General features: G+C 32.8%; 4 protein-coding genes across 10 annotated transcripts; all 4 read right to left on the bottom strand.

The window, feature by feature from the left end:
* Positions 1 to 109: 109 nt before the first annotated feature.
* On the bottom strand, positions 110 to 2,875 carry LOC106775162 (protein NUCLEAR FUSION DEFECTIVE 6, chloroplastic/mitochondrial). Of its 4 annotated transcripts, none has more exons than XR_001376788.2 (4): positions 2,672 to 2,875; positions 2,478 to 2,599; positions 1,286 to 1,357; positions 110 to 436 (listed from the first exon to the last, which is right to left on the bottom strand). XR_001376788.2 is itself a non-coding variant. In XM_014662232.2 (4 exons), exons 1-3 carry the CDS (start codon positions 2,812 to 2,814, stop codon positions 645 to 647), a joined length of 273 nt encoding a protein of 90 aa, XP_014517718.1. In that variant the 5' UTR covers positions 2,815 to 2,874; the 3' UTR covers positions 110 to 436; positions 606 to 644. The 4 variants fall into 4 exon arrangements, 3 of the variants coding, with proteins under 3 accessions (XP_014517718.1, XP_014517719.1, XP_014517717.1); XM_014662232.2 differs by lacking the exon at positions 1,286 to 1,357 and adding an exon at positions 606 to 652 and having other exon boundaries at positions 2,672 to 2,874; XM_014662233.2 differs by lacking the exon at positions 1,286 to 1,357 and having other exon boundaries at positions 2,672 to 2,874.
* Positions 2,876 to 3,694: 819 nt separating this feature from the next.
* On the bottom strand, positions 3,695 to 7,025 carry LOC106775592. Of its 2 annotated transcripts, XM_022786885.1 has the most exons (4): positions 6,869 to 7,025; positions 6,405 to 6,471; positions 4,049 to 4,207; positions 3,695 to 3,959 (listed from the first exon to the last, which is right to left on the bottom strand). In XM_022786885.1, exons 2-4 carry the CDS (start codon positions 6,414 to 6,416, stop codon positions 3,756 to 3,758), a joined length of 375 nt encoding a protein of 124 aa, XP_022642606.1. In that variant the 5' UTR covers positions 6,417 to 6,471; positions 6,869 to 7,025; the 3' UTR covers positions 3,695 to 3,755. The 2 variants fall into 2 exon arrangements, with proteins under 2 accessions (XP_022642606.1, XP_014518225.1); XM_014662739.2 differs by lacking the exon at positions 6,869 to 7,025 and having other exon boundaries at positions 6,405 to 6,576.
* A 4,219-nt stretch (positions 7,026 to 11,244) lies between these two features.
* On the bottom strand, positions 11,245 to 12,479 carry LOC106775071 (protein E6). The gene has a single exon (XM_014662108.2). It carries the CDS (start codon positions 12,425 to 12,427, stop codon positions 11,552 to 11,554), a length of 876 nt encoding a protein of 291 aa, XP_014517594.1. The 5' UTR covers positions 12,428 to 12,479; the 3' UTR covers positions 11,245 to 11,551.
* Positions 12,480 to 17,135: 4,656 nt separating this feature from the next.
* LOC106775257 lies at positions 17,136 to 20,754 on the bottom strand. Of its 3 annotated transcripts, none has more exons than XM_014662353.2 (10): positions 20,539 to 20,754; positions 20,299 to 20,426; positions 19,982 to 20,029; positions 19,715 to 19,828; positions 18,518 to 18,586; positions 18,342 to 18,398; positions 17,968 to 18,108; positions 17,832 to 17,876; positions 17,590 to 17,670; positions 17,136 to 17,489 (listed from the first exon to the last, which is right to left on the bottom strand). In XM_014662353.2, exons 1-10 carry the CDS (start codon positions 20,666 to 20,668, stop codon positions 17,433 to 17,435), a joined length of 870 nt encoding a protein of 289 aa, XP_014517839.1. In that variant the 5' UTR covers positions 20,669 to 20,754; the 3' UTR covers positions 17,136 to 17,432. The 3 variants fall into 3 exon arrangements, with proteins under 3 accessions (XP_014517839.1, XP_014517840.1, XP_014517841.1); XM_014662354.2 differs by having other exon boundaries at positions 17,832 to 17,867; XM_014662355.2 differs by lacking the exon at positions 17,832 to 17,876 and having other exon boundaries at positions 20,539 to 20,753.
* Positions 20,755 to 21,347: the final 593 nt, after the last annotated feature.

The following is a 21,347-nucleotide window of genomic DNA, read 5'->3' as shown; positions in this document are numbered from 1 at the left end:
TTAAAATGCTCGTTTGCTTTTATATTTATCATATCTGATCTTAGGCACTTCGTTCGCGAGCATAATTCCACTCCGCCAGAAGAAAAAATCACACTGGCAAAAGTTCCAGTTAAATGAATTCTTAACGCACATGCTTGTTCGTGTAACATTTTAAAAGAAGGGTGAGAGTAACGTTTGCAAGCACTGGGAATAAATCCCATTTCCAATTACAGTGTTAATTATCGTAAATAGCAGGTAAATAAATGTTGCAATAATGTTCTAAAGAGTAATCATACCTAAGCATGGTACCAGCTCCGGTGCTTGTACAATTCAAGTCTTGGAGGTATCATATTCGACCAAGGACAAAAAATCTCTAACAAGGCCTAACTAAGTAAACTGAAATCCACGGAAAGTAGGAGCAGATGCACCGCACCCACAGACAGCAATAATCATCCATCTAGAATTAAAAAAGAAAATATCTTTGAGCAAACTCAATTTTATGTCAAGGTAATCTAATAGTCATATATAGTATATTAGTAAATTTAAAATGCAAATCATTTAGATACAGAACAGGAATACATCGAAGTAAGGGAAAGCAATGCAGAATGGAAATGACGAAACATTACATTGCTAGTCCTCAAGCCTAAAATCCAAAGTGCAAATGATCACGACCCTAGACAAGGAAACAGCCAAGTCAAAATAAAGAGTTGCAAAGAGCATGTATAAAAAAACTTTGGAGCGGCAGCATATTAAAAAGAAGTCATTTCAACACATTGCTCATTTTACACAGAAGTGTTAAATTTTATACATTCCAAATCACGTGCTGACAGACCAGCATCTGGAATCATTCCGGAGATTAACAATTTCCAAAACAAGAACTGCAATTTTAAAATAACAGTTAGCAAAATCTCCAGTTTGTCTCAGTGACACTCTAACATCGCAATAATGGCTTTTTGCACCAGCAAACTATATAAGAAATAGCTGATTTCTGTATTCAGGTTGATTTAAAATTCGATGTATTATTAGTGACTGATAGTTTGCATAAGTGTGGTTGTTAAGGGATGATGTTAAACTTCATGCATGAACAAAAATCATTCTCATACACAAACTCAACATCTTAGAGTAAGAAAGCAAAATGCAGATTATGCACCCAGATTATCCATAAATCGATATCAAAAAGCAATTTTAAAGTGGAAACTAATTAGTGCTAAGTTTGAGTCATTTATACACTTTCAGCAAATGCTTGTTTGACGTTAAGGTGTACAGTAACAATTAAAAATCCCAAACGAAAAATTTACTTGACCACCTTTTTTCAAGCGCATCTAGATAAAACTTGTGCTCGAACCCTCTGTCATTCATCATACATCATCATTGCAATCTGAGTGAATACAATCAATCAGTATGATCTTCGTGTGATTATCTCTTAAGTGAATGTTAGCTAATATATAAGTCTAGACATTATAAAACATTGTATGCACTAAATGCGACAATCCATAACACTTTTTTTAAGAGAAAGAAAGAGAAGAATTTCCCAATAACTCAAAATGAAAAATCTGTCACGAGAAGTTGTTGCAGATAAATTAAACATAATAATTAGGGAACTTCTAAGAAATACCATTGAATAGCACCATAGCCCCCATATTAGTTTTCATGAGATATGGTGTTCATTTTTACATTCAACTAAGAAATTGCATGCTCTCTCTAATCTACAGAAGTCAAGTTCTCAATTCTTCAAAAACCAAAATTTGAAACAAATCCATGTGACACCATCTCTGATGCTTGATCTTCATCTAGTCTTCTCTTGCCCTACAAAGAGGAAAAAATATACATCCTTTCATTGTGAGAGCAAGAGAGAGAACCTAACCCAAAAAGTGAAATGTTTGAACAGCAAAATACTTGCCCATATGCACCCAACACTTTCATTTAACACAGTCTGTTCACACAAACCTTAGCTACAACACAGAAAGGGGACAACGACAAGAAAACACTTTTTATTTAGCAAAAAATTTAGATCCTATTTTTATGCAACCCAAGAAAAAAGGAAGAAAGAAGTATTTCACTAAGGCATTATGTAGTAATGAAAGTAATGCGTCAGACTTTCGCAGGGCATCAATAAACTTTCTTGGAAACCTAGAAACTTTGACAATTCGCATAACGCAGCATGTATAACCATGGAGTTTAGCTAACAGATATGATTTTTGTTACAGAAGTCAAAATGGCGTAGAGAAAAAACTTTCACTCCTTGATTCTAGACCAAATAACCATCCATCAAATAAAGAAAAATAAACAATTAGAATATATAATTCACAAGCCAAGTAGAATGAGCATGTTTGCAGACAATCGGGTAGGTCCAGTAAGTTACAATAACATTTAATTTAATTTCATTTAAGAATCCAATGTTGGCATTTCATAAACTTAGCTCTTCTATCATATGTATCACATACACATCCAACAAACTACGTTGAAGATAATGGGAGGAAAGTGTTTGGAGGGAATACCTTCAGGGGTCCAACCATAGGAGTGGCGAGAAACAGAGAGCATCGAATTCAACAATGCGGAAGCAGTAGCACTGTGATAAGGAAGCATCGATTCCAAGCAGAAACTCGCTTCTACCGGTAACCTGTCCCAAACAAATAATGTTTTAATCAAATTGAAAATGTTTGGAAAATGCGATCGAGAGGAGCACTGTTACCTGAAAACCCGATTCGAGATTGAGGTTTGCTTTGGGAGACGAAACGGAGATCGTGCCGGTCTCGTTCTAGCTCCGGCTGCGAGATTGGCCGCGCCGGCAGCGCGGGACGTGGCGGAGCGCAGCAAACACCTGACGGCGGACATCTTGAAGAATCAACAGAAAGGGGTTTTGGCCTTCTGGGGTTTTGATTTCCTTTCTACTTTTTTGTTCCTATTTTGTTAAAGAGCCATGACATGGGTCACAAGTGTCTGGATTTCTTTTTGCACCCATACTATCCTTTTGCACCTACATAAATATAATTTTTTTTACTATGTCTATCTAGTTTAACGTTTTTTTTTCATGGTTTTGTATTTAAGAAAGTCAAAATTGATTTTGATTTGGAAGTTATTATTTTGCATAAAGAAGGTTCTATATTTTATATTTCAAAACACACATTTCTTACTCTTCATTTCTCATGATCTATATGATTATCTGTCACCAGCCACGTCCAAAAGGTAATTTTGAATTTTAAATTACATAATTTGAAAATTATTTATTATTTTTAAATTATATAATTTGAAAATTAAAAAATACTTATAAATTAGATAATTCAGAATTTATTTATTTATTTCTAATGTGTTGTTTTCATAAAATAAAAAATCTGGATTGTGTAATTTGGAAATGTCTTTCTCATATGGGTTGTTGTGTAAAGTAGAAAGGTCAACAGGGAATGGTGCGTTCAGATTGTAGCGAATATATCTCTACTCCGCATGTACTTTCTCCTATGCTTCCAGCTTTCATATCATATGACTAATATTACATATATAACCTTCTAAACTTCAAATATTTTCCTTTCATTTTTCTTTTCATATTATATCTTTTAAAATTACCACTAGGTCCTAGATCAAAGAGTTTAATTTAAACGAAGACATACTTGATTAGTTCATAAGAATAATAAAATACAAGTAACCTTGTTTAATTATTTTGGTATGGTATGAAATGAAAAACGACAGAACAAAGTTGAGGAAGTTAAAACGGGTGAGATAAACTGACTGAAATAACTGCTTATGGTCACTTGGGCAAGAACAAATTTATGAATGGTGTTCTAATTGGTTGAACTCTTCTTACTCTTCCTAATTTTTAGCAAGGGTATGCAAATGACTCGAGACATATCCATTTTAGAGCCCTGAGAAGCAGGAAGCTTGGCTAATTTCTTTTTTCTTTCTTCAAACCGTCCTCTTTCTCCTGCTCTAACTCCGATTAGCTGCGCAAGGGATACACTGTTGTCTTGGAAGAAGGAAGCCGTCGACTTATTGTTGCAAAACAAAAGCATAAAAAGAGTCATAATACTTATTATTTAAACAAACCAACACTGACAAAGGAGTAAGAATAGAGTACCTCTGTATCTAGGTTAGAGGATGAAAATGAAGAGAAACTGGTGGATGGCACGTGCGATTGGTATGCTGCCATTGAAGCTGTAGGGAAGGATTCCCCAACTCTAAGTCTCATGTTCAAGAAGCCAAGTCCAAATGGCCAACCAATTGGCATCTCATCATTCTGAGAACATATGATTGTAGTTAGAAAAACATCTGTGCATGTCCTAAAAATTCGGTGCCTTAATTACAACAACATTCAAAAGAACAAGCTCAAAATTTAAGTTTCTGATGAATAACATGATATCTATGTTACCATGGATGTAGTTGATCCAGTAAATATCTGCTTATCACATTCTCATAACTGAAGTTTGGAAGAGTAAACAAAATGGTAGTAAATTGTCAAACATGGCTTCTTTATAAATATGAATTGGATGGTGTCGGTTTCTTCTAATTATGTAAAGAAAAAAGAAGCAATTGATGTAAGAAAAAAAAGGAAAAGAAGGGGGTGAGACTGTACTGAATTGGAGAAATTGTAGTGATGTTTCTATTCAATAGATAGTGAACTAAAAACAAAGTAGAACAATATGGAAGGTACCATTGTTGCAACTTTTTCAGTAAGGGTAAAGAGTGAAAGAGAAACAGTGTCACATTCTTTACATTGTTGGTGCTCTATTACTATCCTCCTCGTGGTAGAACAATATATTACACAGACCTAGTTCATATGACACATAAGCTTTTGTAGTAATAAAGAATATCCATAAAAATAATCACATAGAGGGATCAAGTCGGCAAGATATTTGATTCTGTCTATAGATTCCAAGGTTCAGACTATTCATTCTCATCAACTGGGTGGGTAAGTTCCATAACAGTAAATTCTAAACATACTAATCCTTGTTTATACACTTATTTAACCAAAGCATCAAGTGTTTGCTTGTTCCTCCTGGTTTTTGTATCTGCATTATACCTAACTGAGGCTTTGTAATCATCAGTGAAATGGTAAAATAAAAATATACTAGAATTATTAAGAGAAAAATTGAGAGATTGAACCGTCGGCATAATTAGTAAATGACCCGTGTTCAGCTTTATTATGGGTTGATTTCTCCAGATATTTTGAAATATATTTCTCACTCCTGTACATCTCAAATTAAACTATTCCTTATTTTGTTATCTCTTGCTTTTAGATTTGGCCCACTTCATGTGCAACTCACTCAACCCTTTTTACTTATCAATATAAAATATGGAAAAACTTTTTTTATCCACACTTTTTTAATAACTTTTTGAAAATGCATACGTGATAGCTTGTGATTGGTCTGTTTTAAATATTTTTTAAACATAAATTCAAATAGACTAATAAAATGATGATACGTGTTCTGTTGTAAAAAAAATTGTGTCAAAATATTATTGTCCATATAAAAAATAGTCACTTAAAATAGTCACTTATAATTTTTACATTGAGGCAGACACTTGGGTGAAACTACTCCTACACCTTGTAATTATGACATGTTATGCTTAAAATGAACATTTTTATCTGCCTCTCTCCTTGCTATAACTCTTAGCTACTAAAATGATCCAATTATTATTAACATCCTGATAGGGGACCTCTTTTTCACCTCTCTTTTTTCTGTACTGCATTAAAACGAGGACTGATGCATCAGTTCAAGTTACATTCCTAACATTAAGTTCGGACAGCAAACTTTGATGGTTTTAATGAAACGTTAATCCATGTGTCTACTGAATTGACAACTACTAGCATTATGGCGGTAACCAAATACACTAATGGGATCTTTTCTGGGTGTCATTCCAATCGCAAAATTCAAATTTTCAGCAACTTGGAGGATACATTTATCTTCTTTTCCAAATCAATTCATTCAGAAAATACAAACTATGCATCTCGGTTGACATGCAGTATTAATTTCACAAAAAAAATGTTCCCAAAGCATGTCAAATCCTAGAAGAACCAACAACAAACTCACAATAGCAGAAATTCAATTCTCATTTCATGAATTCTAACAATCAAGAATACTAGCAATCTAACAAGATCAAACAAAGGAAAATCTGTGTCCCGAGAACTGATTCTTATCTACTGCAGGAAATGGACTAAGCATTCACAGAGAACAAAACCAGAGGCTGTTCAGTTTCATTCCAGTTTAAACACTCGACAGAGCAGCTTTGTGGATCGAGTTGCATTAAACAGACCCCAAAAAATGTATTGATATTTCGCTGACAAACAGTGAAACAGCTGATAAACCAATTGAAAAGGAAGTATATGGGGACAAGAGATGCTGAATGCCAGAAGAAAATGAAGAAAAAAGGCATAATGTGAGAAAATCTTTGTTCTTATTTATGCAAAAGATACAAGGAAAGCACAGAATTGGTACCTCTGCAAGCATGGTGTCTCTGCCTGCCCGAGAGAAGTTTATGTGAAAATGATGATCGCAGAGAGAACTGAGAGCAAAGTAAAACCAATGGTGAATTTACGTGTCTCCTAACTAGTATTCTTCCTTAGACATCAGACATTTAAGTACCTGGTCCCACTGGACCTGCACAACATTACTTGAGCCAAGCTTTATTTTTTGAGAAACTGTATCTATATAATTTGACTGTAAAGTAAAATACACGGTAAAACTGAGAGAAATAAATGTATCATAGAGGATCTATCTAATAAAAAGAGGTGAATAAAAAACAATACTATAAAGAGGTATGAAATGAATCATATAACCCTTTTATTTTATCCTACCAATTCAAATTTTCATAAGTTCAATGAAAGTAAAGAATTTACATAATAAACAGTCATAACTGATAATAATAATAACAAGTAGAGCAACATATGGTTGGAATAAACCTTTAATTTAGTGCCATTTTAGAAATCTCTAAGGACTTAACACTGTTAACAGGTTTCAGTGAAGAAAAATTACAAGGGGTGTAGTAATTGATAAGTGATTGAAGAGAATGGGTGCTAAGGTATTTTTAGCTTTTGAGTTTGGTGGAGAAGTAGACATCAAAACGGTTGGGAAGATATATGCGTGGCGTGGCTTAATTAGCAAAAGTGTTGGATTTTTAAACACTTATTGTCACCATTGATTGGTAAAAAATCGCTTAAGTAGTAGGTCAACAACGATGAACAAGTTAACTTCACAGTTTATAATCAGTGGTTGCTTATTGCAACACGCAACTGAAATTTATGTTCAACGTTACACGACACTGAAATTTGTTTACCCAGAATACTGTTTGGCACAGTCTGATCTTCCTATATTGTTGGTTACTTGCATTTTAAATTTCTCTAAACTATAGGTTAAATTAAAAAATTTATTGATAATTCTATATTTTATCTTTACACTACTAATAATTTATTATATATATATATATATATATATATATATATATATATAAAAAAGATATCTTCTAGTTTTTCCTAAACATTTTAAGTTATAAATTTTTATCTTCAAATTTAGATGTTCTAAGTCCATATTTCTTTAAGATTGGAAGGTATAACATTTTTATCCTCAAGTTAGCTAAATACTTTAGATAACATTAAATATTATAATAATAATTATGTCACTAATTATTTATATTTATACTAAATTTATGAGATTGGGCTTAGATCTATAAAAAATTATTATAATTAATTTTGATTAGCAACTTGTGTAATTTTCATTAATTCTAAATCATATTTTTAATTGATCAAAATGATGAGTCATTTTAGGTTGAGAACATTTAGGTCATTATAGGCTGAGATATTCTAAGTTATAATAAGTCGAGATATAATTATTATAGGTCGGGATATTCCAAACCATCTTAAGCCATGATGTTGTGGGCCATTATAGACTAAACTGTTTCAAGCCATCATAGGCTAAAATGTGTTCTATCTCCATAGACTAAATTATATCAAACCAAAACGTGTTGAAACGAATCAAACCAACATGAACTGAGATGTATTAGGTCACCATAAACTGAGATGTATCAGGTTGAGATATATAAACCAACATATATTAAGATATATCAAGTTAACATAGTCCAAGATGTATCAAGCTAATATAAGTCAAGACGTACCATGTTACTATATACTTGAGATGTATAAGACCAATATAAACCGAGATGTGTAAAATCAACATGAACAAAGATGTATCAAACCATTGTAGACTTAAACCAACATAGATAAAAATAATCTAAGATATACATGGCAAGAGAATTCAAATATATATAATTAAATATGTCTTTTCATAAGGTTTGCGTCTCTTTTTTTTTTTCTACCTGAGTTGATGTTTCAAAACAAACTTGTTAAAAATGAGACGACGTACTAATTTACTGTTTTATTAAGATTTTAGATATTGAAAAGGACTAATTAATAATTATCTTTATAACAATCATACATTACTTTTAATTTGGTGGTTCGTATTCCTGTAGTTGTATTATTATTTTAATCTAGTCTATGTATCTTACGCATAAAGAATGAAAAAAATAAACAGTGCAGGCAAAAAAAAAAAAATGGGATATTTGAATTTGTGAGGGTGCAGACACAAAAAATGGAGCAGCCATATGGATCCAGGACGATAACTAAGCAAGGATTTGGGCAACTATCTAAATATCTTCGTGGGTTTTCTTACATATATTATTTTGGAAGACCATTTCTTCCTGAACCCCCAGTTTTCTTCTGCAACACCCTAACTTTTAAAATACCTCTTTTACCTTCACTCAAATTAAAAATCCTAATTACATCGTCATCACGCACCTCTATCTTGCCCTGCACAACAATTGTTTAGTTGGAAAGCATAACGTATGTCCAAGAATGTATGTGTTTTGTGATTGTTGTGTTTAAGGTAAAAGGGGTGGTTGTGTATATGTCTTCTTTCTGTATTGTTAGTTAGCTTTGTCAAATATCATAATAACAACAAAACTAAATCAAAAAATAACACTTCCCATCCAAATAGGGTTGGCCATTTGGAAATTTACAATTGAGTTCTCAGTTAAACAATTCATAATAGACTTTTGGATCTGACAATGCATTACGAATTCATAAATCCAAAATATATTAATATGTTCTAGAATTGCCAATTGAGAATGCACTATTGAGTTTGATACTATATTTCGGATTGGTTATTTCAGATATCACGACTGAGTATCGAATTCAACAATCTAGAATAAATCCCATATCTAGTAATACATTATGGATTGGTCATTCTAGAAAGTGTTTTTCAATTAAAAAAATAATAAACAGTTAAATTTTAAGAAATGAAGTAAAAATTAAAATTAGTAAGTTATTTATAATCTTCAATAATCAAATCTCTTTTATAATATATAGATTTCCCATAAAAGATAAAATGAAAAAAAAAAGTTGTACACCAAATAAGAATAGCTTATATATAGATAACTGAACTTAAATTAGCACTTATTTCAATATAAAATCTTAATGTTCCCTTGAAAAATACTAATAACATAAGTGAATAAGAAAATTTGATTTAATAATGAGAAAAAAATACACAATTTGACGCATTTTCTTTAAGTAAAATTCATTTTGACACATCTTGACATCGCAAATGCTTTTTTGTACCAACGAAAATATGACAATATTTATTCTTATGTTTTTCACAAGGTTATAAAAAAATTGATTGGAAATAATTTATTTTAAGAAAGTTGCATTCCCTTGTATTGTCTTTTTTTCTTCTTACTTTAATATAAGGCGAGTAAGAAAGTTATAATTTCATCAGAAAGAAAAAAGCTATTTAAGAGACTATCGAAATTTAACAACACATATTTTTAAATATGTCTAAGAATATCATTCTGATTATAATGTTTACAGATATATCATTCATCATATTTTTTGAAACAAATGTTCCCTTACCTATACCAATATAATGAAGAAGTTCGTTGTTTTACAAAAAGAGTACATGAACAAAGAAAAATACAACAAAATTATGTTTTTTTAGAAAAATAGTATTGTTAGAGTAACAAAATCACAATTTCTTTAACTTCTATTTAGCATAATGGATAAAATCATTTTTCCTTTCTTAATATGTACGTTTTAAAAACATACCGTTAAAGTGCAATACTTTTCAGGATTTGAAAAAAAAAACAAATATCTTTTTAAAATAATAATGATATCTTCTGAAAAGTACGAAATTGACAAATTGAGGGAGACAAAAATAGACTAAAGCCCATTCTTTAGATTTATAATGAGTAAGTATATGATGTGTTTGTTTTGGTACATTTGCACATTTTTTTTTCCAACACGGTGAAGTCTTGAGTTCAGAGTCATGAAGCCTATAGTCATGATTTACGACTTATACGAATGAACAAAGTCTTCTTTCATAAAAGAAAAAACATGTTTTTTCCTTAGCGTAACCAGCGGAGGAACTACTGACTGGTCGATTTGTTTGAATTCAACGTCATAAATGAATAACTTGTGCTTACTATCCTCGTCTGTAAGGAACCTTTTCTTTCTGAATTATTTTGTCAAATGGTTGGCCAATACAGTGCAATTTATGAGCCAGAAGATTAAGACAGACACCAAACCAAGCAATATAGCCGCACTCAATAATTAATCTGCTACCTACACTACCCATACCTTTTCTATTTCTTTCTTTCCTTCCCACACCAATTTACCATTCATCTATAAATAATGCATTACTTCCACAAAATTATTCTCACTAATTATGCACCTATTTGTAAGCAATTTGCATCAACCCCCTACAAAGATGACCTCAATTTAGTGGAATATATTGTTTACTTTCTATAAAGATGCTCAAATTTCTAACTATTGCTGCTAAAATTAAACTGGCCAGTTCAGAAGTCAAAGAAATAGAGAAATCTTTCGGTGGATGAACTTGCATCATGGAAATTTGTTAGAAGTCAGATTTGCAAGTTTTTTATAAAATAGAAATCAAAAAGTAAAATAGTCTAAGGATAAAAGGATGAAAAACTTATTAACTGTATTTCTACAGTAAGCCTCCACTCGGTACATCAACAAGATGTCTGAGAAATAACTTGTGATACTCCATTTCACTATCCACTGTTTAAAGTAAGAATGATATATATCCGAATTGCAGGGCAGGTAGAGTAGGTCAGGCGAAATGGGAATTTTTCAAACTTTTATAACTTGCAATTGATCTTTGTCTGTGTACAGCTTTTCCAGCCTTCCATCCTTGTGTTTCGCTGGTTCGAAAGACAGACAAAAGGAAGAACAATTGTGTAACTAAACAAAAAAGGGTAAGAAAAAAGAAATGAGAAAGTAACATACATGCAAGCTTAGGTAACATTATACAACTTATTAATAGGTGATAAGCAAAAAAGTTGCTTATGTTTTTGCACTTGACGCGATATTTCCAGATCATGATGACAGAGACAATGCAATTCGTGAAACAGGACTTAATAGAAGTACTACTAAGTAAAAAATAAAATAAAAGTTCCCCATAATTAACGTAAACTGTTACTTTGTGTCTTCTTGAATCTAAAGCACAATAAAAACATAAAACACCCACAGTGGTACTCAAAAGTACAGTGAGCTCTTCACTTAGACAGTGACCGAAGCTCATGGCTCAAAGTTCTCATGTTCATCTTCAAACTCCGCCTCGTTCTGGTACCCATTGTAATTGCCACCTCTGTTGTTGTACCAGTTGTTATTGTTCACTCCCCTGGATGAATCATCGTAGTTAGTAGGATGGTTCTCTTCCGCGTAAATATCATGAAAATACCTTCCACCTTCCAAAAACCTTGTGTCACTCATACCTTGCTTCTCACCAATGTACCTGTTAGCGTTACCATTATAATTATTGTTGCTGTTCTTGTATTTCTGACTAGCAGCATCGTTGTAGTAGTACTTCTGATTGTTGTTGTTGTCGTAGGATTTGTAACTGGCAGCCTCGTTGTTGTAGTATTTCTGGTTGTTGCCGTAGGATTTGTAACTGGCAGCATCGTTGTTGTAGTACTGCTGCTGGTTGTTGTTCTGATAGTTATTGTTGTAACCTTGTTCAGCGTACTTTGTGTCGCTTAACTCATCTTGGTCACCCCCATAAGAATTCTTGTTGTTGTTCGTTTCCGCGAACCTATTGTTGTATGCATCGTTATTAAAGTACTTGTTGTTCTGAAACTCGGTCTTGTAGGGGTGGTAAGAAGTTGGGGTGGTGTAAGAATCGGCATTTTTTGTTGTGGTGGTGGAAGGAACCTGGTTAGACTCATCGTGACCATATAGGCCATAGCTGTTTTCAGTCTCGGGAACGAAAGCTGGTTGTTGATCTACCTTGCTTACTTCTGGTGCTTCTTTGTTGGGAAGTTCTGTCTCTTTGACATTGTTGTTGTCGAAATGGGAGACTTTACTGAAGAAATTGCTCTCTCTGGCAGAGATTTGAAGAGCCAAGAAAAGGGTGGTGAAGAGAAGGAAAGAAATGTAGTTTGACGAATGAGCCATTGGTTACACAACAGAAAGAAGATGGTCTATGCTGATGAGAAGTTGTGGTTGCATAAGTATCTTTATATAGAGGTTCTTAAACCTTTTCTTTTCTCTCTATAAATTTTTTTCGCACTTATTAGGTGTAAATGGTGCAAAGTTGGATGGCTGTGGACCCTCTCAATGAAACTTTAGCTGATTAACATTTGGATCCCATCCATTTAGGATGTGGTCATGGAGTAACTATTTGACGTTGTTAGTACATTTTTGACGCGATCACATTACATTATTATTTTGCTAATAATCGTATTATGTATGTAAGATTTTGAAGACCGAGGATGTGGTTATCAGATTTACAGGGCATCCTGAGGGCTTAACATTTAATTAGCCTCTTTCAGATTTCCTTTAGTGTAAGCTAACTCTTTATTAATTAGTAGTTGTGCCATCTATTATGACGCAACCATTACATTCATAGGTGGTAGCTTTCACACCGTTGGATTCCAGCCTAATAAAAAGGTTCCATATTTGATTTTCATTTATATCCAGAGAGGTCCATAAAGTGTATTGATGATGCTATCAGTTGTAAAAAAAAAAAAAGTATGGCAAAAACGATGCAAGTTATGTAGAGACAAGATACAAGTAAAATATATAATACATTATTCTTATGAACTAGCTGTTATCATGTTGAGAAAATACAACTCATTTTTAAGGAGTCAAATTAATGTTCACTGAACTCGTATTTAAAGGAAATAAATGTGGTGATTAATTAAATGGTTACGCGTGGTAGACCTGACGTATTGATTAATGTTAAATAGATTCCGAAGTTAGCTTTCACATTTAGTCTTTTTGGACATTATTCATGATGGATCATAGTATTCCTGTCAACGAAAATACGGTGATTGATTACGGTTGAGTCCAAAAATAAAAGCCATTTGTAAAATGAATATTGTTGTAAAAGAGTTAAACTTTGGAAGAAGATAGGGGACAAGAAAAGAATGAAAGAAGGAGACAAAGGAAGGCCTGGGCGAGTAATTATGCGTGGATTGAGGAGTTGGTAGGACACGAAAGTAATAACATTTGGTGCACACTGCATGTGCCTTCCATGCTTTGTCTATGTTGAGAGTGACGCTCCAAAAGTAAGGTTTCTTCGATCTTTCTCTGTGAATGTGCATACATACTCAAAGTCAGTGCAGCGTCTCTAACTCAGTTAGACTTTTATCTCTTTTGGTTTTGGCCTTTTCAAAATTACAACTGAGTTAGACTTACACTTCCCAATTTTTAATTGAATGCTTTAAATATTTAACTTTCTTAGCGTTTTTGAAGAAGACTACTACCGACTAGCTTCAAAGTTTCTCTAGAAAGAGTGCACTAGGTGCTGAAATCTAAGTTGCTCAATCAAACTTTGCCAGTTTTCAGACCACTGCGTAAGAAGAAAGAATTCTTAATACAAAATGAGAGTAACAAATCCTCACATCGTAACTACTAATTAGGATGCTGTTAAGTGATACCTTAAAATTGATGATTTTGCTTAATATGAGGAATGAAGACCCTTTTGATGAATGAAATAAGGGTGAATTCACTTTCAAGTATTGTTGTATTATTACTCCAAACTGTGACAAAACCAAAATGGGTTCCTTAGCCTAAAGAAGCATACTTTTGGATTGTACTATTTCAGATCATTGTTCAAAACCAAGTGCGTGGAGTTGATAAGATAAAGGGCACTTTGTGACTGTGTTGGATGTAAGATGAATTTATCCTTTTTGTTCTGTTAGGTTTGTTGAGTTACTAACCTGCTCTGATACATTTTTAAGGTGCAATTGTGTGTGAAGCATGCCAACAACTATTTTGGGGGCACCCATATGAAATAATTAAGGAGGGTGATGTTACTGAATTTTCTTCACGTAGGTAAATGTAATGAAGGGATGGGGCCAAGGTGGGATCTACATGTAACTGAATTGGTTGCATTAACCTGAAACAAGAAACAAAAGTCTTGAATAGGTTGCCAAAATCTTGCATATAATAGGTGTAAGTCTCCACATAAGGGAGTAGATTCCAAATCAGAGGTTTTTATTTTATTTTATGGGTGAAAGCGTGGGTGTGGGTGTGAATACTTCATTATGTTCAGATATTTCATTTGTGGTAAATAGTTAAAGCAATTAGGAGAGCCATCACAAGCAAAGAAAGAGTGAGATGAACAATCTGAAAGTGAGAAAATTATGACAGAAGTTTCTTAGTAGATCTGAGATCTGTGCTTTCCTCTGATTAGGATTTGTTTTTAATTTGGTTATTAGATACCCCACAATGGTGGGGAGAAGAAGATGCACCTACAACTTCATGGATTTTAATTTTACAATGGAAAAACAGAAGTAAGGTGGCTAGATCCTTAAATACCGTAAAAAAAAACTGGTTTGATTGGGGTCAGTTAGTTAGTGTATGGATATTATTAAAATATTGAAGGTGTGTAAAAATGATAAACTCTTGTTTAATCCGCAAGCTAATTCAATCCAACTCTATGAAAGAAAAGAAAGCTGGGGCCAGGACTTAGTTAGTGAAAGGAGTAAACATTCCAACTTGATTGAATAACCCTTTCTCTTGGAATTTTTTCTTTCCTTCGTATGAAATGGTCCTGAAATTGATTGCGTAATTGGCGGAACCATACGAGTTTTTCTAGCCAGTTTTTCCAGAAGAAAATAAAATGAAACACGTTCCATTTTCAAAGACTTGGATTTTTTTTTTTGCCTTATTCACAGAACTTAAAGTTTCATCATTTTTCTCATAAATACACCAACGAAAACATATAGGAGGACACTTCCAAACTCAACTTCTATGCACATTTTTATACTTAAGTCCAAATCTGAATATATGAGAAGGAAGTGTTTGTTTTGTGTTAAGGTACCGGAATGTATGAGGCATCATGTTGCAATGAGTTTGGAGGGTACTTGTCTCCCCTACATTTGAGGGTAGTATGAGGACATGTCTCCATACACTGTCAAATGACAATACCTATAAGACACACGCTTCTCTATGAACCAATTTTGTTTAGCTCTTTATATTAACCAACCACTCGACCCAACAATTTAATTATGCAGAGATATAGTAAACTATGCGAAAATCACAATTTTTTCAAAGTTAGATGACTGATTTCACCAATTTAAAAGTATAACTACTAAAATAAAGTTTGACTTAAATACAAGAAGTAGTTATTTTCCTAAAAAATGATGGTGAGGGAATATTATAACAAGAGTTTGCAGAAAGCCCGAAATTAGAGGAGGAAAGTGGTGTGAATCAATCTAGAGATCGAAAGGGGTTCCAAATCAAAAGCGACAACAACAAAAGATTTGGTATTACAATGTGTAAAACGGGGTTAACATTTTTACGAAGTTTCCGAGCCATTCTCTTCCTAACATAAGCTCTTCTCTGTTGGGGTTCCCAGTTGGGGTGGTGGAGTCCCTGTGCGAGAATCAAGGGTTGGGGTTGATGGAAGGGGCACTTGGATCGCCAAGAGGTCTGAGGAGGTGCGATTCCCAAGAGCCTTTTGAGGAAGAATGAGCGGAGCCATGTTCTGATAATGTTGGGGTTGGAGCAGAGAAAGGGAGGGTAGTCCCAGTTGATGTAGCAGGGGATTTGGGTGGCGATGAAGAATTGGGAGTGGAGGGATGGACTGGTTGTGGGGCTCGTAAGGATGTGGGTCAAGGCCTGCAGCCTCTGCTCCCATGGTGCTTCTTCCATGGCCCTCCTGGTTCACACAAGGATCAGGATGAACCTAAGACCAGATAAGCTTTTCTTCAAACATAGATTATACACACCTTCTTCAATAGTTCGCCACACCTAGAAACAAAATGTCTTTTAATTTTTTATAAACATTTAGTAAAAATCCTACAGGCAGGTCTTTTTTTCTTCTTTTTTTATAATAAAAGTACCCATATTATAATTGTATTTTTTTTTCAAGATTTTTATTTATAAATAGTTATTTTAATTAATAAAATAGTTAAATTTAAAAAAGCCAAATAAAAATTAATTGGATTTAAACTACGATCGGATAAAATTAATAAAATAATTTTTTAGTTTATATATATATATATATATATATATATATATATATCTTTTTCTATAGCATAAATAATTAATTTAATTGAAAATATTGAATTTATGTAAATAATAATTTTAGAAATAAAAATAATTATTTTAATTTAAAATAAAAATTACTTGAAAGGTAATATTGAGAAAAAAATGTATAAAAAAAAACAAAATTTTTCTTTATATATTAGTATGGGTAAATAAACGTAATATAGATAATTAAATTTGATCACGTGATTTCTCTCTCTAATTCTTAATAAGGAATACTTCAGATTTGCAAGTAAAATTAAACACTGACATCATCCACATAAAAATATGTAAGTATATGTAAGTAAAATTGACATGTGTCCATGAGGGAAGTTATACATATATAATTTAAAGAGAGAATTCGAAATTAGAAAAGTGATATTTCAGTAGTATACATTGTATAATTATTAAATTGAAGTAATGTAATTTATATTTGAATGTTTTATTATAAAGACAAATTAATTAGAACATTCAATAAAAAAATCATGTAATAGAAAAATTATGTAAAGCTGTTTCAATTCAGAAGTAATTCTTCAACATAAAATCGATTATGTGAAAAATTACATAAGACTATAATACTCGGTATTTCAACATGATTTTAAAAAAAAAAAATCCAACGAAAAGCTAAAACTACAAGCTTACCAAAGTTATTATTCATTGTAACTTCCCCTACTAGTTGTATTTGGAAACACGGGTAATTCATCCATCTCTTTAGATTTACTTTCCAGAGGGATATGTATAAGAAATAAAGTTGCACGTAATGCTACTATTATCGGCTATTTGCAACCATACACTGATACAATATCAAAACTACACTAATCTATCATCACTGTAGAGAAAAGCGTTTGAAGAAAGTTCAGTAGTCGCTGTAGAAAGCGGTATTCCTGTTCAGTTAAAAAGAAAAACCTTGCCAGCATGGCAATTACGAAGAGAGCAACATCCAAGCACTCATTAACGGAAAGATGATTAGAGCAGAAGCCTGAAAACATGTAATATTGGTCAAAGAATTGCACATGTTATAAAGAATTTATTCATCTAAGTTTTGTACTTGATAAGTAAACTGAAAGAAATAAGCATACCAGGAAGAAGACTAATTCATCATTTGCAAGAGATGCAGTCAATTCATTTTTCTCCATCTGATCTTTGATATAACCTTGAAGCTACACATGTTGAAATTTTTGCAGCGACTTAGAAATTTAACTTCTTGAAAGAGGAAAGCCTTAAAATGCAAGACGATTAAAACTCTACAAGTTTCAAAGTTTCCCCACAGACACATTAAATAAAAAAATTGAAGTTCAAAAATTTGAAATTCAGAACGCACATGCCGGAATAACGTGATCCCGAAGCACTGAATGAACTTCCCATCCTCGTAAAAAATAAAAGATCACTTTCATCCACAAATTTGAAACATGTATCTAATATTAGTAACTAAAGGCTTATAGAAGTTCCATGCAAACCTGATGGTGATACATTTTTGTTAGTGCAAAACATCTCTTCAACTTATCCATAGCCTGTGAGATGAGTGAACTGGCTGCAGTCCTTTCGCCAAATACATATGAATAAAGTGTCCGAAGATCATCAAGAAGGATGTTGAAAAACTACGGAACAAACAATGATAAAGAAAGGAAGATGAGAAATGATGGCTAATGGAATATATAGATGTGCTTATTGCTAGGAAGCTTTAGGAATTTCTCACATCTCTTTAAACAAGAAATACCATCCTGAACGATTGTACTAAATCCCATTGCAGACTTCATAAAGTGCTAATTATCTTTACACTAAAAAATTAGTGAAGCGCTTAAACTAGATACTCAAAACACTTAAAACTTACCTTCAAGAATGTGCATCTTGTAACGCTTGTTAGCCTTCGAGCCCTTAGAGTCCTCATCTTTGCACATACAAACACAAGTGTGCAAATAGAAAATAAATGAAAATCTCAAAAAACAAATGATGTAATCCTGCTAAGGTTTCCCAAAATATATAAACTAGAAAATAAACTGTACATACTTTGGTAATGTGAAGAGCCTGCTCGAGATGCTGAACTTGAATCCACTGTTCATTCACAATGGCATCCATCTGAAATGGAAAAGACGAATAACCTCAACTAATACTAGGACCCGTAATCTATCGCAACCAAGTCTCATTGATGTATAGGAAAATGTTAAATTGCAAACGAAGTATGCAAAATCATAATGAGCATTATATTCGTTGAAATCCTTGACTAAAATGCATTATACTTTGAATTAGAATTGATTGTATCTTTTCCAAAACTGACTTTCGTGCCACATGCTTATACCTTCAATTTGATGATGCATGCCGACCACTACCAGACTGTCCGGACTAAGGATCCCAGATATAAGGAGATTACAGTAAGAGAACAGAGAACTGGTAGAATGACGAAAGTTTTGAAAATAAAAGGGAGAGTCTCTCCAGGGGTTCTGTCATTCAATTATCAGAAAATGAATCTAACTTTAAGAAAAGTGAGTCCCCTATTTAACTGCCCACTCTCCAGTAACCATCTGAGTCATCTAACTGCCAAAATTATAGCTAGCCACTGACGAGCTTTCTTAGATACCTCTAATTCCTGTGAGGTATATCATTCAAACCCCAGCCCCATCAGCGTTGGGCCTTAATATCCACACTAAAGAGCTTACTACTTGGAAGTTCAGTAGAAAAGGTCAAGTCAATTTAAGCTCAAACCACTGTTTTCCCTTATGGTCATCATTAGCTTGAAATTCCTACCAAAAGAATAGAGAATCAAGAACATGCAACATAAATTCCCTATGACAAAATAATACAATTTATAAGTCTGAAACCAAATTAATTTTGGAGCATTGGCAATAATATCTTACAATAATGAATGATCAAGCATTTCAGAAAATAGAAATTGACTTCCTCTATAGAATATTTGCAGTTGCCCTCGATACTAAAGGCCTTTTCCAGGCGCCCACAATCAATAGTTCTTTTTATATGTGAAAAATTACATGGCTATATGTATGTTTTTAAATATACGATTCGGTGAGTGTTAAGGATAAAATATAGTGAACATGTACAAAATGCTTGGAAATCTTTCATTTCTTTATATGCACAAGAAAGGAGTCTCACTGACAGGAGCATATTAAGTTCTTAACCACTAAAACCAGAAGGTCTAAAATAGGACAAATCATACCTGAAATAAAATAAAATAGAACATAATGCACAAACCTTTTCGACTTTTGAAGTGACCTCCTCTAGTCTCTCCTCAGTTTCTTGTGCCTTAGATTTCAAAATATGAAGATCAAAGTTGTTCCTTCTCAAGGTATGCCAAAGAAGTTGTACCTATGCATTTTGAATCCTATTTCTCAAATCAGTCGAACTTTCAATTAAATCAATGAGTAAAAGCTATACATTAGTTTAGGCTATAATATATGAACAACCAAAGGTAAGAGGGGGAGTGGGGAGGGAGAGGAGCCTTGGATTGGAGGAAAATACCTCTTCCTCCAGAGCTTTATTCTGTCTTTCAACAAGCAATGAATCAGCCTGCAAGAATCATATATAAAAAAACAAATAAAAAATAAGTAGGCATCGATATGATGAATAAATTGAATCATACATTTCCGATTATCCGGCAAAAATAATAATTAATAAATTATCAAAATAAAGAACAAAGAGGAACTTGATTGGTGACACATGCATTCGATAAATAAGGTCGAATTAAGAGAATAAGGTCTAGCAAAAGACCTACAATCTAATAATAAGATAATGAACGTTTTGCTCTTTTTCCCCCATTCTAGAGAATGGAGTCAAACCTTCATTGTAGAGAGAGTAGATTGCAGATGGTGGATTTGATCCAACAATTCACTCATTCGCTTATCACACTCCTCCATGTACACGTCGCTTTCCTTCAATCTTTTATTGGTTTCCTCGAGAACCGATTCTGCATTGAAATTGTTCCTCAGAATAAAATGAAAAAAGAAGCATAAAATGATACGCAGAACATAACTATAGTGATGCAGATTATATGAAGTATAAAGTTGAATGAAACTTACCTAACTGAGAGATTTTGACGTTGATTTGGTTGATTTCATGGTGGATTGATTGGGCAGAAGCAGAAAGCGAAGCGTGAAGAAGAAGAAGGGCGGTAATGGAAGTAAGAAGGTATGGCAGCGCCATCGCCATAGTGATGCAGTGCAGCTGCTTCTCTTCTCTTCCCTTCGTAATTCTAGAATTATTGAAATTTACAAAATCTCAAACTTTAATCCATCCCTCACTTTTTGACCAATTTAAATCTACAGATTAAAGTAATTTCATAAATAAAATTCGCATTTACTTTATAAATATATATTATGCAACAAATTAAATAAGCCTTCGTTTTTCATATAAGTTTTATACAGAGTATGAATATGTAGAGATATTTCCATTTTTTAAATGCAAATAAAATGCTCCTTTATAAGATGAACTCTATAAAAATATTGAAATTGCTATTTTTCCGTTTAATATAAAACTTAAAAAAAAAAAAACTTCTTTTACTTCAACAATTGTTTATGAAAAAGTCTTTCTTTAAGGCGTAAAAACTCTTCCTTCAAAAATATAAATTTAATTCTCAGCATAAAATCTGTGATTAACAAACTCGGTAAAACTTTACTTACTTTATATGCACACTGTATATAAAAATTATGTATATGATACTGATATAAAAACCTTTTATATATCGAAAACATTCGAGTTTAACTAAAAAAATGTTTTTATTGTGGGTAGAGTTTTTTATATTTAAAGAATTTATAAAATCAGCTGAAATTTTAAATATGTACTAAAACGCCATCAAGCATCCAGTTTCCAAAGGTAGAGCTAATTTCCA

Source organism: Vigna radiata, chromosome 10 (genome assembly GCF_000741045.1).
Source record: "Vigna radiata var. radiata cultivar VC1973A chromosome 10, Vradiata_ver6, whole genome shotgun sequence".
Taxonomy (NCBI): domain Eukaryota; kingdom Viridiplantae; phylum Streptophyta; class Magnoliopsida; order Fabales; family Fabaceae; genus Vigna; species Vigna radiata.
This window is presented reverse-complemented; position numbering and strand designations above follow the sequence as displayed.